Source organism: Aethalodelphis obliquidens, unplaced genomic scaffold, assembly GCF_003676395.1.
Source record: "Aethalodelphis obliquidens isolate GAN/ISIS:26980383/991018 unplaced genomic scaffold, ASM367639v1 scaffold21, whole genome shotgun sequence".
Taxonomy (NCBI): domain Eukaryota; kingdom Metazoa; phylum Chordata; class Mammalia; order Artiodactyla; family Delphinidae; genus Aethalodelphis; species Aethalodelphis obliquidens.
Genome location: NW_020837965.1, coordinates 17,738,092 through 17,757,057, shown reverse-complemented (window position 1 = coordinate 17,757,057; position 18,966 = coordinate 17,738,092). Strand labels below are relative to the sequence as shown.

The 18,966-nt window shown below is 39.3% G+C and overlaps 1 protein-coding gene across 3 annotated transcripts in view; it reads right to left on the bottom strand.

The window, feature by feature from the left end:
- Nucleotides 1-18,966, bottom strand: part of UNC79 (unc-79 subunit of NALCN channel complex) — a 249,818-nt gene that overhangs the window by 143,025 nt on the left and 87,827 nt on the right. For all 3 annotated transcript variants that reach the window (XM_027120418.1, XM_027120421.1, XM_027120419.1), the window contains 5 exons: nucleotides 15,989-16,053; nucleotides 9,667-9,755; nucleotides 9,008-9,048; nucleotides 6,793-6,821; nucleotides 1,111-1,340 (listed from right to left, as the gene is read on the bottom strand). In XM_027120418.1, coding sequence (XP_026976219.1) covers nucleotides 1,111-1,340; nucleotides 6,793-6,821; nucleotides 9,008-9,048; nucleotides 9,667-9,755; nucleotides 15,989-16,053 — 454 coding nt within the window. The remainder of the gene's footprint in view (nucleotides 1-1,110; nucleotides 1,341-6,792; nucleotides 6,822-9,007; nucleotides 9,049-9,666; nucleotides 9,756-15,988; nucleotides 16,054-18,966) is intronic.

The window sequence follows — 18,966 nt, the reverse complement described above, 5'->3', positions numbered from 1 at the left end:
CCGCGATGAAGAGTGGCCCCCGCTTGCCACAACTAGAGAAAGCCCTCGCACAGAAACGAAGACCCAACACAGCAAAAATAAATTAATTAATAAACTCCTACCCCCAACATCTAAAAAAAACTTGCATTCTAATATTTTTTCTTAATTTTTAAAAATCTTGCCTCAGTGAATATTATACAAAAAGAGAACAAATCTAGAGGTTATCCCTTCTAAAGCTTCCTTTTTTGTGTGTGACAGAAGGAGAAAAAGCCAGAAGCCTGCAGGATCAGGCCCCTGCCTTACTCCACAGTCTTCTGGTTTACTCCAGGACCGAATTATCTAGAGCTCTCCCATCCTTCACTGCTATCAGTCAGGTCTGGGACAGCCTTATTCCCACCTCTCACTCTGACTGGCGCCTCCACTTCATTCCCCTAAGACCCCCTACTCTGTGTTGTCATTGTGCTCACCACACTGGATTGCAATTTCGTTCTTCTGTTTTTATAGTCCCTACATGGGTAACTTGAAAGCAGAGGTTACATTTTACTCTCTTCTGTCTTCCAAGTGTCTGATACATGCCTGGCACATAACTGGCATTAGATAAAAATATTTGTTGAATGAATGAATTAAAACATCGTCACTGCAACATTGTGGAAGTTGAGCTGCCCGGCTGAGGGCACTTGAAGTTGAATTAAATTTGCACATCTCGGACTTCCCTGGTGGTGCACTAGTTAAGAATCCGCCTGCCAATGCAGGGGATGTGGGTTCGAGCCCTGGTCCGGGAAAATCCCACATGCCACAGAGCCACTGAGCCCGTGTGCCACAACTACTGAGCCTGCGCTCTAGAGCCTGCGTGCCACAACTACTGAAGCCCACGTGCCTAGAGCCCGTGCTCCACAACAAGAGAAGCCACCGCAGTGAGAAGCCCGCACACCGCAACGAAGAGTAGCCCCTGCTCGCCGCAACTAGAAAAAGCCCGCGTGCAGTAGCAAAGACCAATGCAGCCAAAAATAAATAATAAATAAATAATTTTTAAAATAAAAATAAATAAATAAATTTGCACATCTCAATGTGAACAGGGTGGCTCAAAGCAAAGGCAGTGTTTTCAGGATAAGTTTCTAATGAAGCTGTTACCTAATCACCGCCTCCACGGCGCAGACAAGTTCCTCGGCACCACATTCTCGAGTGTTGATGGGTGGAGGGGAGGTCTGATAGAGGTGGGTCTCCGAGGCAGCTCCCAGTTCGTTACTGTGATGATTTGAGTGACATCTTTTGCAGTACCGAACAGGCCTGTTTCCGTGACGACCACAACACCCTGCTGAAAAGCAGGTGACAACAGCTCTTCTAACGTGGGAACTGCAGTTCTAGAAGAAAAAGAGTGAAATCAATTAAAAGTCACCACTGAGGTAAATTTGGCTACTAACTGGAACAAATGGAAACTTAAAGGGCCACTGGAAGTGGCAGCGCATTTCTGAAGTGCCACTAGTTTCCAAAATGCAGGTCATCTCTAACCAGTGAGATTTCAGCTATAGTTAAAAATAAAGGTGAGAAGTGGTTTCTATTAGTGTGAGTGGTAGAAACGTTCTAAATATGAGTGAAACTGTTGAAAAGTCCTTTGTAAAGTGACCTCAGCCATGAGACATGGGGGTCTTCCTGGATTATTTCAAGTTAGCATTTCAAGAGTTTTCAGCAGAAATATGAAAAAAAATTAAAACTGTGGTCCAGAGACAGTGCATCACAGCACATGAGAGTCGGAAACAAACAATTTTAACCCCTAAAATAAACTTTCAAAATTATTTTATCCACCACCTAAAGGGCCGATTTCCACTGCAGCTCATCTGTCCTTGGTGCGTTCAAGGACAGGCAGGGAGCTGTGCTGCACCGAGCTGATGACCCCAAAGCTGGCCTGTCCATCCCCACCGGCACTCTTTCTATCAAGACCTAAAGAATATGTCAGTGGACACCACAGGAACATCAAAACACAGCAAGAACCATTCACAGACTCAGCGGCTGACATCAACTAGAGGAAAGGAGTCAACAGATGAAGTGAGAAAGGTGGTGCAGTGTAAGAGAGATTCTGAAGCTCAGGGGGGTTTATTATCAGAGCTGCCCTGACAAGAAGCAGGGGAGAAAGGCAGCGCCCACAGAATGCAATTTGAGGAGCAATCAGGAAATATCCCTGACCTCTGCACAAAACTGTGCCCAAGCCTTTTAGAGATGTCACCACCACATAATCAATGTCTTGTGTCAAGAGAGCATTTCAGTCTTTCAATAGAGCTTATTAAGATGGAACACACTGAAAAAGAATGACTATATGTATATGTATAACTGAATCACTTTGCTGTACATCTGAAACTAACACGACATTGTAAATCAACTATAATCCAATAAAATTTTTTAAAAGATAGAATATGATAGGGGAAATAATATCCTAAGCCATTATGAACTCAGGGCTTGAGGAAGACTGAAAACCTTCCATGACAGATATCTTGCGAAGTGCGGAGACAGAAGAAGGAAAAAGGCAAGTACAAAACCTATATCCAAACATTGACAATGTATTGAATTGCCTATCGGAACAACCATTTCAAAGTAAGGCTGTTCCACTTCGATTTTAGCACAAGGCTTTGGATACGAGTGCTGGGAAATCTCATTTTCTGAACAGGACCCAGGTCAATAAATCATAAAAGCAAGTTTAAATTTTTTATGATCTTTTTTCCCTTTTATTAACAAGTTTTAAAAAATTATTTGTTAAAATACAGTGTGCTTCCTCTGCATCTGAAGCCCGGGTCTTCTTTAGCATCCAAGTCAGCCCTGACTTCTCCAAGTGAGGTGTCTTTCCTGCTTTGTGCCTTTTCTTTCTCTTTCACTTACTAAATTTCATTCTGGAAGCACATGAATCCTTACTGGTTTGGGGCTTCTCCAAACCAAACCAAACCAAACCCAACCACATCACTAGCAGGGTGGGTTATATCGGAGTACATTGTTAGTGTTTATTTCTTCCTTTCAGTTATAGTTAGTCTTTGTTCCTCTGGGATTCCCACTGTTACATAAACAATAGGATGTGGATATGGGTTTAGTGGGTAGTTATTAGCTATAATAAAGTCCCAACGTTTAAGGCCTGCAATTTCCAATCCTATTTTCTGGTCACAAATTATTTACATTCTTCCCACATGCAAATTCCTGGCTGGAGGTCCAAGGTCTTCTTGTCTAAATTAAGTCCAGCTGTGGGTGAGGCTCTTTTGGTTTAGTTCCTCAGATATGCTTTCATGAGCCTTGAATCTGGATGGGCTGTGGCTGCTTCAACCAAGAGAGCACGGCAGAAGTGATACTCACAGGACTCCCAAGGCAAATTCTACAAGGACATGCAGCTTCCAACTTGCTGTCTTAGAATATTCTCTCTTCAGAAGCTTCCTCATCAGGATACTCTTAGAACTGTACCATGGTCAAGGCACATGGAGAGGCAATGTATAAGTCTCTACTCTAAGCCCAGCCTTCAAGTCACCCCATCCCAGAGCCCAAACATACGATCTAGATGTCTCTAGGTAATTCCAGCCCCTAACTAGTCAAGTTAGTCTTCCCAGATGAGGCCCCAAACATCATCAAGCAGAGATAGGCTGTGGACTGTGTCCTGTCCAAATCTCTGATCCCCAGAATCTGTAAGCATAATTAAATAGTTGTTGTTTCATGCTGCTACATTTTGAGTGATTTCTTACGTAGTATCTGGACATACTGTGTATGTTAGTATCTGGAATATCAACTAAAAGTCAACCTGCCTTATCCCCATGTGCCATCAATTCTAAATAATATCAGCAATAAAATACTTTGCCCCTAAATAACCTTTGGTTGGTCAAAGTTCTAAACAGTTGCTGTGGTTCCTACTAAGTTTTAATAATATATTTCCAAGCCACAATCAGTCCTAAACCCTGTGGACTCAGCTACATGCATTCATTTCAAAAGTAAATTAGAGAGATTTCCCTTAGGTTCAGATTCAGCTGGGCATGTTTTCAAAGGTTCGCTCTAGCCACTCTGTTTCACTGCTTTGAATTTTAAACATAAATAAATAATTCCAAGTGGTCTCACAGAACAGCAGAATTGAAATAAAGCATCTGTCTCTTGATGCTTATTTGATACAATTTTTTAATTTATTTTTTTACTGAAGTATAGCTGATTTACAATGTTGTATTTGATACAATCTTGATGTTTATCTCAAACCTACTATTCAAATGTAGGAATATGTGGTACTGAATATGTAGTACTGAAAGACACAAACTTTGCCCAAAGCAAGCTCAAACAATTCTGATCTATTAGGAACTTAAGGAAAGTTCTCCAAATTAACTTTCATATAAAACACAACATTTATTAAAGGATAAGTAATAAAAATGTGCTAATTTTAACCTTATTACTGAAAATAATTTTGTCATATAAAGGAGGGGAGTGTTAAAAAATGATCCACCCTGGGTATCAAGTATGTTACGTATACCACCAGAGCCAGGAAATGCCAATTTAGAAATAAAACTGTTTCTCATCCTAGTCTCTCCAGCTTGTAAAAGATTCTCAAAGTAGGAAATAGCCTCGGAATAAAAATGAAATCAGAAGTATGCTGAATGACTATATGATCCCTTGTTAAAACTTCAGAAAGCTATATAAGGCAATGCCCAGTTGAGCCTTTCAGCTAGAACAGGGCTTCTAATAATGTTAAGGGCTGAAATGCCCAAAGTATAGAAGGCATTTCTATACTCAAAAAGAATTATAGATGTGCCTTTGAGGGCACTGAACCCCAATTAGATTCATTGATAATCCACAAAGTTTTAAAGAGAGGCATACTAGCAAAAGTACCACCAGCAGACCAAACGGGACAGACACAGTTCAACACGAAAAGAGGACTATGGAACCCCAACTTCTACATACAGGAAGCAGACTGAGAGGGTTACTCAGCTGCAACATGGGCCATTTCTTATTATAAAGGAAAGATGTCTTAAAGAGTGGAGCAAAGATCCCAGGAAAGAAATGACTTAGGAAACTATTCCCAGGAAGCAAAATCAGATCCTAATCAAGGCATATTTGCTATTCCTTAAAGACAGAGGAACTGTTGACATGTTCCTGGCTGGAGCTGCTATTGACTAGTAACAGCTATCTGCTTCCCCTTCCTCTTTCTGAACAGAGGTCTATTGCTGTTATCCAATCCCTGTCTCGCATTTTGTGTTGGGTATGTAACTTGCCTTTTTAGTTCACAGGTCTCTGGTTCAAGAAAATTCGTACCCGAGGGGTTTCATCAGTGACCAGACCAGATGCAGATCATAAGACAATGGACTTTAAGCCTGAAGCCATAAATGGGTAAGACTTTTGGAGGTCTTACAAGGTGCTGAGAGTATTTGGTACATGGAAAGAATGTAAGTAATGATGCCCAGAGGGTAGATTGTGGTACATTAAATATGACCACAAAATTCTTGCTGCTCCTTCTATAAAGAGGAGGAGTCTATTTCCCCACTCCTTGAAACTGAGCTGTCCTTTGGACTTGCTTTGGCCAATGGAATGCAGCAGAAGTGATGCTGTGTTAGAAAGGTATATGATACAAACTATGATTTAGAAATTAGTAATGAGTGTTCTTCTTTCTATAGTATAACGCTTGGAAACGCAGCATCGTAAATGTGATAAAACATAACATTTAACATTTAAAAAAAAAAACAAAAGAAGTGATGCTGTGTGACTACTGAGCTTCAAGCTCAAAAGGCCTTGCAACCTCCTCTCTCGTTTTCTCAGAACACTGATACCTTGTGAACAAATCCAGCCTAGCCTCCTGGAAGATGAGACACCTAATGGAAAAAGGGAGGGCCAGACACCCCTGTCATCCCAACCATTCCAGCCATCCCAGCTGAGGCCCCAGACATGGGAGTAAAGTCATCTGGGACCAACCAGTTGCCAGCAAACCCACTAACTGACTGCAAATATCAATACATGAGTGAGCCTAGAGGAATTTATCAAGAGAACTACCCAGGCGAGCATAGGCAAAACTGCCGATCCACAGCATCGTGATCAAACAAATGTTTGTTGTTATAAGCCAGTACATTTTAGGATGGTTTATTAGGTGGCAATAGATAACTGAAACAGCCCTCCAAAGGTATCCACTCATAAACAGCTCCCAAAAAGCGTAAATGACTTGTACATAGTCTCATAGCTAGGTGGGAATAGAGCCGACCAGAACCCAAGTATCACAACCAACTAGTGCAAAGTTCTTTGTATCACACCATACTACCTTCTCTTGTACTTTTCAACAACTGGAGCAAGAAAAGAAGATGGAAATGGCTTAGGGAAACTGTCATGAACAGTGGCTATTCAAAAGCGGAATCGTTAACTAGAGATATCATTCAACTTACATATAAATTAATATTTTCCATATATACTTGGTCTGGGTATGTTTCTGACACACATATATTGGACTATTTGCATTCCACTTCCAAACAATAAAGACTTTTAGCAAACACGATCATCCTTTACCAAAGTTAAGTTGCATGTATTGCATTGTCACTCAAACCTTTTTGTATTTAGACTTCTATCCCAGAGTTACACATATGCTTTTATTTCAGATTACTTTTCAGAAACACTGTGCATAGATGGGTAAGCAAAAGCAGAAATGTAAATAGAGACCATCCAGACACAGCAATCTTGCATGCTGAATTATTTCCTTTCCCCCTTCACAAATACAGTGACATGTACACACTGGGAAACCATGGTGCAGAAATGAGGCAGATGTCAATGAATGAATTTACATACAAACACAGCAAATCATGCCCCACCACACAGATGGTTTGCTCTTACCTTCTTCTGACATATAGCAGATATTTCAGCTGTAAGGGGAAGGTACACAAAATATCAACAAAGAAAGAGAGCCCGTTTTAAATAAGGGCAGCCACCAAGGTGAGCAAAAAACAAGCTTAGTAACACAACCTCCAGACTTGGCCAAAACAGCTTCTCCCTTCTCTCATAAACTGTCATCTAGTTATGTTTAATGAGGTTAAAAATACCTGTGGTATGTTTAATGAGGCTGCAAATATTTTCACCTATCCTTAGAAATAATTCAATCTTCTCAGACATGACTTAGAATTCAGATCAAATAACTTTAACCTCACCCCCTCATTTGACAGAGAACAAAATTGAGGGTTACATGGCTTCTTCAGAGTCACACAGGCCATCAATGGTACAGGCCAATCTGGAGCAAATGTCACTGGACTCCCTGTCTACTGTTCTTCCATTATGCTGTGACACTGAGTTGATGTGATATGCTTAGAGTTTCACCATGGAGATGATTTGCTATATCAGAACTATAGAAAAAAACTTAATAACTTGGATGAATTAGACTCAAACTATCAACTTACATCAGTCCTTAACTAGTGCAAAACCAGCTGCAGGCTTATTTAAGAGAAAGCAATTTCAAACCCATGGATTGGCCAGCTGGAGTAAAGCTGTCAAATTACTTTAGTACTTCAGGATTGACTTTAATAAATGGATAAAAACTCTTTTTAGTGGGCATGCCAATTATTTCCATGAAAACTGATGCTTGGGTGTAATTGAAAATAATTTTTCCAAGAATCTGTTAACATTTCCCATGAAATAGTAAGTGCTCAAAAAATAGACTAAATGCCTATGTCACAATTTATTAAAAAGATCAACGATAAATGTCTCCCAAACTCTGTCTGGAAATTATGAATTAGCGGATGTCAAATCAATGAAATTAACAACTCAGTTGTTAAAACTGATTTTGTATAATTAATGGTTATTTAACAGTTTGATATCTTGGAGTTTATCTTAACCTGAGGTTAATGGGTCACATCTCTGGATAAATAATGAAAAGTTATTATCAGTTTTCTTCCACAGATGAATATCATCTGCAGATCATGGCCAGAATTCAGCAACATATCTGAAATTTAAAACATAGTTTAGAACCTGACTATGGGTTTTACCTCGGAGCACTGGAAGTTCACTAATTTAAGGGGAAAAAAAGGTTACCTTTACCCATATAAGCCCAAATCTTTTTACAGATATTCTTATATAAAATTTTTAAATGTCTCTTTAAAGGATATAGAGGCTGACATTATTGACCCATTTTACAGATGCAGAGCACTCACTAAACAATTTATTTCTTCAGGTTGAGATAACCTAATATTAAGAGTTAGACTACAAAGAAGGAGTGTAATTGTCATCAGGCAAAGACCTTAAGTTTTGAAAAAAGTGTTTACCGAATTTAGTTAACATGAGGTTTTTACATCTCTTTTTAAGTGAGGCCTTTCATAAAAATTCTTTTATTATCTACCTCTGAAGTTATAGATCAAGTTCTTCCTGGGTGCCTGATCTGTGCTCAGTATGCCCCCAGCTTTTTCCACTTTTCATCTTTCCTCTGCTAAGTATTTTTCCTGGTCATTTCATCCTGCAATTAGGTGGCTGGAATACCTGCTTCCCCATGTGTAGGGAAACACTCTGTCTGCAACCTGCCAACTTATCAGGCGCAGCTTTCAGAACTCTAGCAAACTGCAAGCATTACAATCTCTTCTTTTCACTGAGATGGGTCAGATATATTTATCCCCATTTTACTGAAGGGGAAACTGACTCTCAGAGCGATTAAATAATTTTCCCTAAAAACACAGAGCTGGTAACCGTGGCAGGAGAAAGACCCATTATTTATGCTCTTCTCACTGATGTTCCTTATTTCCTTTCTGACTTGCACAGCAAACTTGCAGGCAACACCTGTTATATACACAGAAAACCCCTTAAGGCAGAATCCAGCTTTGGTCATACAGAATCCTAATTCCAACACCTACCTCTAATTGTGGTGGAGATGATACCTCTTCCCTCATTATTAAATGTGTGGGTATATTACAAGCAAGACATTGATATCATGCTTCATATCAGTGAATATGCACAGCAAGTAATACTTTGGTTGCTGTCTTTGTAAAATAAAACAGTACAAAAGGAGAAAAATCAACGGTGCCATTAGTCATGATTACTCATTATTCATCCCTTCTGAAGTAAGCCATACCTTGCGGCAGAAGAACGTCAATCAACCATTCACTGTGGTCCCTATAAAGAAAAACAGAATTCATTTTTGAACTTTGTTGCAATGTTACCCTTCCACATGAATGCTTATAAGCTGCATGCTATTGCTAAAAGGCTTTTAATATAAAGGATGTGTAATTAAGAGCACTATCATAATAAACTTTTTAAATGTCTAATGCATTCCATCTAAATTATAAATTATAGGCATTTCATCATACTCAGTTATCTTTAAATGATACTTTCCAGATGCTAATTAAGTCAACCAAAATACAGCATGATTTGTACAAAGCTGAGTGTGATTCTGTGAAACGAACAAGCATAGAAAACCCATATGAATTTTATGTCATGTTTGAAAACCACAGCTTTCTTTTCTTTTTCTCTGAGGCCTTTTTCACAGGGTCACTTGAAGAGTGGAGCTGCTTTATTAAGTGGAATTGCTTTCTCTTGTCACATGGAGAAAAATACTGCAATTTTTCAGAGCTGAAATCTTTTCAAATGAAAGTTTGATATACATTAAATATCTGACAAACTAACCTTTAAAAAACAGAGAGGCTAGTGGAAAATGAAAGTAACAACCAATTTAAGTCGAAGTGATTATTCTTCTCTTCTCATTGTAGCCCTATTTCCTTTTCTTATACCTACCCTGCAATCCTCTGGCTGCATTCTTCACAGAGATACAATGGGGGTGGTTTATCACCCAAAGCTACAGACAGGGAGGGGTCTATACACATCTGAAACACATGAAAAGACAGAATGAACTCTCCTGTTTATCACGTTCCCTATATCAAGCGCACAAATGTTTCGATAATAGATTTTCAAAAGCAAAGCAGAATAAATATTTTCAGTAAAACCCATTCAACCTATAACTGTTTTCCCACATTGGAGGTTTAAATGTGGCTGCTGTGGTTTTTCATTTCTCCTGTTATTTGCAATTCAAGTCACAAATAGTGTCAAGAAATCCACCCTCTGGACTTCCCTGGTGGCGCAGTGGTTAAGAATCTGCCTGCCAATGCAGAGGACACGAGTTCAAGCCCTGGTCTGGGAGGATCCCACATGCCACGGAGCAACTAAGCCCGTTCACCACAACTACTGAGCCTGCACTCTAAAGCCCGTGAGCTGCAGATACTGAGCCACAACTACTGAAGCCTGTGCACCTAGAGCCCTTGCTCCACAACAAGAGAAGCCACCGCAATGAGAAGCCTGCGCACCGCAACAAAGAGTAGCCCCCACTCGCCACAACTAGAGAAAGCCCGCGCACAGCAACGAAGACCCAACGCAGCCAAAAATTAATTAATTAATTTTTTTAAAAAAAGAAATCCACCCTCATTCTATAAAGATAAAAAATCATCTTGTGAGTTTCCCCGGTGGCTCAATGGTTAAGAATCCACCTGCCAATGCAGGGGACACAGGTTCGTGCCCTGGCCCGGGAAGATCCCACATGCTGCGGAGCAACTAAGCCCGTGCTCCACAACTACTGAGCCTGCACTGTAGAGCCCACGACCCACAACTACTGAGCCCATGTGCCACAACTACTGAAGCCTGTGCGCCTAGAGCCCATGCTCCGCAACGAGAAGCCACGACAATGAGAAGCCCACGCACCGCAACAAAGAGTAGCCCCAGCTCACTGCAACTAGAGAAAGCCCATGCGCAGCAACGAAGACCCAAAACAAACAACAACAACAAAAAAAAAATCATCCTGTTCTGTGGCTGTTCAAATTGCTTCTGTATTACTCATATAGTAACTCCTTCTTTAATTCAGTAAACACAGTAATCTCTCTTTGGGAAAAGGAAAATGTATTATTAAGATTTAAAAATCATAACTGTTACCGAAATGCTGGCAGTAGAGAATTTTGCTTCTCAAGATAGACCTCATTCAGAAAACTTAGCATTAACTCTAACATTGAGTGATTCACTTTTCTTACTCTGGAATAAGTTCTATATATCCAACTTTCAACTTCAGGTAGTTTTTTTTTTCCACATATGAACTGTAGTTTGTTTAACCCTGTAGTGCTCTGTTCAATTTTGAGTTATTTATGCCTCTTTTCATTAGTGTAAGTACAGAGATTAAAGTATTAATCTTAAATTGATCATTAGGATATTTCAAATATCTGGATGTTTTAAATCAAATGGACAAAACATTCAATGACTAGTAAAAAATGAATTTTGTACTTTGCATTGGTTTAAATGTCTATGACTTACTGAACTCTTATTTTTTTTTTTTTTTGGCTGCGCTGGTCTTCGTTGCTGCACTCGGGCTTTCTCTAGTTGTGGCGAGCAGGGGCTACTCTTCGTTGTGGTGCTCGGGCTTCTCATAGCAGTGGCTTCTCTTGTTGTGGAGCATGGGCTCTAGGTGCGCAGGCTTCAGTAGTTGTGGCACGTGGGCTCAGTAGTTGTGGCTCGTGGGCTCTAGAGCATAGGCTCAGTAGTTGTGGCGCATGGGCTTAGTTGCTCTGCAGCATGTGGGATCTTCCTGGACCAGGGCTCGAACCCGTGTTCCCTGCATTGGCAGGTGGATTCTTAACCACTGCGTCACCAGGGAAGTCCCACCAAAGTTGTCCTTTTTTTAAAAATAAACATTTATTTATTTTATTTTTGGCTGCATTGGGTCTTTGTTGCTGCACGCGGGCTTTTCTAGTTACGGTGAGTGGGGGCTACTTTTTGTTGCGGTGCACGGCCTTCTCATTGCAGTGGCTTCTCTTATTGCAGAGAACGGGCTCTAGGCACACAGGCTTCAATAGTTGTGGAGCACGGGCTCAGCAGTTGTGGCTCACAGGCTCTATAGCTCAGGCTCAGCAGTTGTGGCACACGGGCTTAGTTGCTCCATGGCATGTGGGATCTTCCTGGACCAGGGCTCAAACCTGCGTCTCCTGCATTGGCAGGTGGATTCTTAACCACTGCGTCACCAGGGAAGTCTCAAAGTCGTTTTGAATTTTGTTCCTGCCCTTCAAGAAGTAATCAATCTATGCTACAGCTGAGTATGCAGTTAACATGCCTAGTACACAAATTCTTCTAGAACTTCACTCTGCCTTTTCTTTAGGCTTTTTTTTTTTTTTTTAATGATTTGAAGGGGATAAATGAACTGAACTTATGACCCAAGCAGCCTGTCATTTAAAGTTAAAACCCTTAGGAGTTTCAATGGTTGGGGAAGTAAGAGTTAGAATTCCTAAACTTAAATAATTATACCATCAAAATCTGTAAATTATATATTCCCTGGTGCTAAAGGCCCAGTGTGAAAATTTTTCTTAGGTAACTTTCATGCTTCCTTTGATACAGTGAATAACTACTTTGTGGTGTGTTAAATCAGGGATTGGCAAACTTTCTGTAAATGGCCAGGAAGTAAATATTTCAGGCTTCGTGGGGCATAAGTTCTCTGTCACAACTACTCAGCTCTGCTGTTGTAGCATGAAAGCAGCCAGAGACAATATGTAAGCAAAAGAGCACAGCTGTGTTCCAATAAAACTTTACTTGCAAAAACAGGCAGCAGGCCATATTTAACTGCGGCCATAGTTTGCTGACTCCTGTGTTAGCTAATTATCTGGGATTCAAGTATTTCATAAAGTGATTTTCAAATAGGACCAAGTAAAACCAAAATACAGAGTGGGATATAATGAACTATAATTTCCAACATACTTTCATTTTAGGATCCTATCATAACTTTTGACTCTTGCCTTAAAAGTACTTTTTTGCAACCTACTGCAAAATTTATATATATATATATATATATATATATATATATATATATATATATATATATAAAATTCTTTTCTATTTGGCAAATCATTATGTAACTGAGCAGGACCTTATGGGGCCTTCCCGAGACAGACCCTTCCCCCATATCCTCTGCTGTAGCTCCTCTCCGAAATACCTAGTTATATAACAGTATCTGATGAACATTTCCCGAGTTGTTTTACAGATACTAAAACCACCACTAAATGGAAGAAATTAACTACTTCATGATCACGAGCACTTTGTAGCCCCCAGAGCTACTGGCACCTAAGGACTGATAATGTTAACCCCTGTGACATCACCGTGTTACCTCACCATCAATCAATTGGAGAATTGTGCACGAGCTGATCACAGACCCTGCGACCCCTCCTCCCTGCCCCCACCTGGCCTTTATAAATGCTTTGCTGAAACCCACCAGAGAGTTACGGTGTTTTCAGCACTAGCCGTCCCAGACTACTTGTATGGCGCCTTACAATAAATGCTGTGCTTTCCTTCACCACCAGCCGGTATCAGTAGACTGCCTTTACTGCACACAGGCGAGCAGACCCAAGTTTGGTTCATTACTGCCTAGAGGTATAACTCACTATTATGGAGATATTAGGCTTTTTGTGAAAATAAATCCATTTTCCCTGAGTTTTTCCCATGCACTCATGTAGACCTCTTCTTCAGTATAGGTACTTTACTCTCATTTCTAATGAGTCATTGATACCTCTGTCAGGTAAAGATATTTTTTCATTCCATTCCAAAGTAAAAACTCCTAGGATGTTAGAACTGTAAAGAGTCATTAGAGGTTAGTTAGTTGACCTCTGACATGTTAAATGAATTAACATGACCCTTCAGATTTGTGGCTAGGAGTGTCAATCCTGTTCCGCACTGAACAGGTCAGTTTACATCCACATTAATATGTTCACATCTGACTGTTACATTTAAAAATAGTTATTTTCTGTCTATAAATATAATACATGCCCAGGGTAAAGGCTTCAGATAATGAAGAAAAGGAAAGAAGAAAATTTAAGTAACTCATTAACCCTCCATCTCAATGCAATCACTGGTAATATTTTGATGAGAATTACTGGTTGGTGTTCATTATGAAGATGAATATAAAATTCATATATGTGATTTTTAAACTACATTTGCATCATACTGTACACTTCATAATTTCTTTTTCATTTAACATTATTCTGTAAGCATCTGGATGTTGGGTACCCTTGATTTACATGTGATATGCTCATATCTCCGTGGGTTTGTGGAGTGCTCATATTGTAAAGAAAGAATAACCCTGAGCCAGACCGGTGGTCGTGCAAAAACAGCCTCTGCACAGGAAATGACAACAAGAATATTCCCTTTCTGGGAAGCATAGAGTGAAAATGTAAAAGGAAGCCCTTCAAGAAAACTGGGATTGAGAAAGTAAAATTTGGGGGGGTGAGAAAAACGTTTAGGAACTAGATAGAGGTAGTGGTTGTACAACATTGTGACTGTGATAAATGCCACTGAACTGTCCACTCTAAAATGGTTAGTTTTATGTTATGTGAATTTTACCTCAATTAAAAAATGACAGAAAGTGGGATGGTTTGGCTTATCCTGGAGGACTGGCTATAGGGAATGGCCTGTGAGAAAAGTGAGGCCAGGCCAGGCCAGAGGAGTAGACTGGGCTGTTTGCCTAAAGAGAGGGAGAATTTCTAATTCATGATGACTTCTGCGGGAAGGAAGCCAAAAACCATTACTAATCAGGAAGTCAGAGGACACCCGAGAATGCAGTCTGACATAAAATCAAGGAAAAAATAACTGGAAAAATTAAACAGATTTTCAGTACCTCCTTTCTGTTGATGTCTGGGTGAACGAAAACAGGGCACTGTAACTTAGGCAGAAAGAGGAAAGGACAGATATAGAAACTACGGGAATTGTGAAAGTCTCACCACTGTGAAGAATTAAGCTGAATACTATATGAACTCACTTGTGTTTAGCTCAAAATGTCCTCACACCAAAGAAAAGTACCTTTGAACCCCAAATGTTTATGGAAGTTCAGAGGAAGAGTACACATCGTAGAATGGGAGAGGACTAAGCTTCCATTGGTGGGTTACCCTCACCTGCTCTTTCTCAGCATAAATTCATTCAATTTACTTTCATCAAAAGCAGAGATCAAGCATAATAATATAAGGATGTCCTTTGTTGGTAAGATATATCTAGATGACAATGTGATAACTGGCACTCCTGTGCCACTTTTGGTATATGAAATACATGTTTTATTCCATTTAGAGTTCTTTTTGGTTCCATTTATATTTTTTATATCTCATTTTACCTCTTCTACTCTGTTTCTAAAAATTAGAGTATTATTTTTCTATTATTTGATAATCTTTACAATCTACCTCTCTATAGAACAAGAGAGGCAAACTTCCTTGACAACAGGTTCTAAAAAGCAACTTGAACTCTAATCACTTGACCTAACTCCCACTCCTCAGAATTTAAAAATTAACCCTTGTAAATCCAGACACAGGTCTCTCCAGCCAAGTGTCTCTCCAGCCAACAAATATACCAAAAGTAATTTTGTTAAGTGGTGTAATTATTTTTCTTAATTTTCTGCTTCAAAGATTCAGGATTCTAACAGGACAGAACCAATTAGATGTGGTAGGAAAAGAATAAGGCTGAGAGTCAAGGTACCTAGTTCTGTCTGCGTGACCTTAGGAGAGTGACTTGACCTCTCTAAACCACTGTTCCCTTACCTCTTTTGTAATTTTCCATGTGTTTGCTGTCCAACTACCTCTCAGTCATTTCAACTAAGTCACATCTGTGATCTGAGCTAAGACTTAACAATTTTATCTGTTTTTGTCCTACGACTCTTGAATTCACATAGTCACACACTAGACCACTCATAACTTGTAGCAAACACATGAAAACAGGGCCAAAGTACATTCCCCTGAGTTTATTAGCCCAGACAGAAATCAGTCAAGGACTATGTAAGTGTTTCACCAGAATTATTCTGATAATTAGCGCAGTTCTCCACAGCACTTGGCTATGAACTCAGAGTCAAATCTGCAGATATCACTATTCATTGCTCTGTCTTGAACCAATCCACCAGAGTACAGTCAGATCCAAGTAGAGAACAGTCATTTGAGATGACCACAGAGTACAGGCTTCTGCTTTACAGAGAAGGATGCAATCTCCATTTCATTCAGCAATTTGCTCCTGATAATTTGACCACTGACAATATAATACAGCACCATGTCTAATCAAACAGTACCTTCACAGCTGGTTTGTTAATTGCATTGTGGCATTCAGTGTGCTGGCAGTGGATGGGGTTCCAAGCTGTAAAGCAAAGCATAGCTGATGAGTATTTCTCACTGAATTATTCATGCCCTAGGAAAAACACAGCAGATACTTCACTAGTTTTCCTTAAATAGAACCATCATCAGAAGGTTTCCTAAAGTAATTATTTTTTTTTCAGTCTATGAAGTATTTTTAAATTAAGCAAAGATATCACAACCCCATCCATTTTCCTATGGGGAGAGACAAGCTAATATAAGGTGGCATACCCAATACCATATTATTTCACAATGATATACCACTAGTAAATTCTTAGAAGCTTTTACATCTGTGTTTTCACGTGATCCTCCCAACAACCCTGTGCCATAGATACAGCAGATTATTAACCTCATTTTATGTGTAAGTTAAAATTTAAAAGGTTAAGTAGTTTGCTATGGTCACAGAGTTAGTAAATGAAAAGCTACGACTAGAACATATATCTCTTGGTTCTCAAAACTGTGCTCTTTTCACTATAGTATACTATGCTAAACATCCTAGATTTGTGGCACCAGGAAGTGTTTCAGATTAATAATAACTGAAATGAGTAGTAAGGCAACCTCCACCATTCCATTTCCCACCCATCCCCATTAAATATGGAGACTGAAAAGATGAGTTTCTTGCCCAAACGAAATGCGTCCCTCTCACACATTAGTCACAGTCTAAACCTCTGCTAGTGTGCTAATACCCAACTCCTCAACACAGTATACACACAGAATGAGGACAAGAACCAAGTGATCTGAGACAGATCAGAAAGAGAATTACAATTACTTCTCATCATCCAGATGATTCTGTAGCCCAAGGCACTTAGCTAACAATATTCCACCATAAAAAAAAATGCAATAGGATTTTATGTTTGAAAGTAGGACATTTTTCTAAATCGCCATATTCTAATCCTATAGGACCATGGTTGGCCTAATATATAAAAATCTGCAGATGAGAAGATATTCTTAGTTACATGTCTAATTATAATCCAAAAATATTTGTTATTAATGATCTGAGCCTAAGTTGTGCTCTGAACATTTTGTAAAATTTTCTAAGAGTGTCCCAACTTCAATTCTTCTATGCTATTGTTAGACCAGGAATAAGACTATGTGTCTGATTTGGAATTCAGGAAAATATGGTCAACAGAACCAGTGACCTTAAAAAAAATACACAATGGGTCTATTTATTTAAAAAGAAGTACAGACTAGAACTACTACTATAATAACATAATATCATATTGATTATATCTTTTGAGAGAAAGAAAGAGGAAATGAATGAGTAAAGAATGGATGAATGAAGAAATAATTTAAATAAAGACATTCCATATTTGTTTCCTACATGTGGAAAAGTCAAGATACAGTAGCAACAAGTTTTCTTGTGTAATTAGAGAAATCTAGAGAAAAAAGAGTGCCTTCAACCAGTACAGAAGTTGCAAATACATGGAACGTGTACCCCATTCCTCCAATCCCAAACTCATGACAGATAAGAGCATTCTTTCCTGCTGAGTCTAGAACTGGCCTTAAAATCTTTCTCAACACTGAGCTCCAGGAAGTCACCACTAATCAAAACAGAGTTGGCATACAAGATGAAATCTGCTAACCATCTCTGAATCCATGTATTATGAGAATATTTGCAGATCACTTTATAAATATTAAGAAAAAGTTCATGACATTTTAAGATAAAAGTAATATTTAAACTACATAACAACTGTTACGGCACAGGTACAACAAATTAGAACGTGAAATGGCCACAGCACTTGATCAGAGCTCCAAAAACTCCTGCTCTGCCAGAAATCAATGCTTTATATGTGGATGGTGGGGATATCTAGGAGGTCCTACTCCTCTTTTTATTCTATTTTTACAGGATGTCACTAACTTAAGCACAGGTTGTAGAATACCTCCTTTAAGTTCACCAAAGTCACACTAGATTTAAGCTTACTAGATCAGTGATTATTGGCTTTTGTTTTGTATCACAAATCATCTGTAAAGGTTTTTAACATATGATGCCTGGAACCTCAAAGCCCAGGTATCTGTAACTGGGAAAAGCAACACAGTTGATTCTGATACAAGGACAATCTACATACCTTACCATATGGCAAATATTTTCAGGACAGACCTCCCTTTATTTGAAAATAAAAACAAAAATATAGCATAACCATGGCAGACAAGAATTCTGCTTCCAAAAATGACAGAGTAACTTGTATTAGACTCGCCCTCTTACCATAAATAACTAGAAAACTAAAAAATACATGAAACAACTGTTTTAAGAAACCTGACTACAGGTAGTACAGGACAATGACCTTTGAGAGAAGAAACAATGAAATGAATCCTACAATTACCCTTGGTCTCTTCCTGGAAGCAAGTTCCAGGTCTTGGGCCTAGAGGTAGAAAGATAAGCACAGTAGGGTGGTTTCATTGAGTTGAGGGGACAAAAAAAGAATTTAGAAAGGCAAAGCAGCTTAAACTTGCTGGGTAGAGTACCAAAGACGAGGGATCTATGCAAAGAAAGAGCTCCACATATCTGAGTAGGAATCCTTTTGGGTCTTTGGCTTTACACTAAGCTGAGCATGTGTAAGGCAAAACTCCATTAAGCTGCTTAGAGAAAACTACGGGGGATCTGTAAGCTTAATAATTCCTACATCTCATACAGGGCTGAGAGATATTTGAGCTTCAACCGGCCAGAGTGGAGGGAACTCAGTGAAAACCTGCGATATTCAATTGAGACTCTAGGAGGTCACACCTTAGTAGTTGGGCTAAACTAACATTAGGGAAATGGCTAGTCCAGGTTCACCCTAAGAAAATATAAGAACAAGGCTTGAAAGGGTCAAGCTGATCCACCAGTAAGCTGGCTGCCAAAACAAACTTCAATGCACTGTAATGGAAGGCAGCAAAATCCAGACACTCAATAATGTAATGTTCATGAAGTCCAGCATCC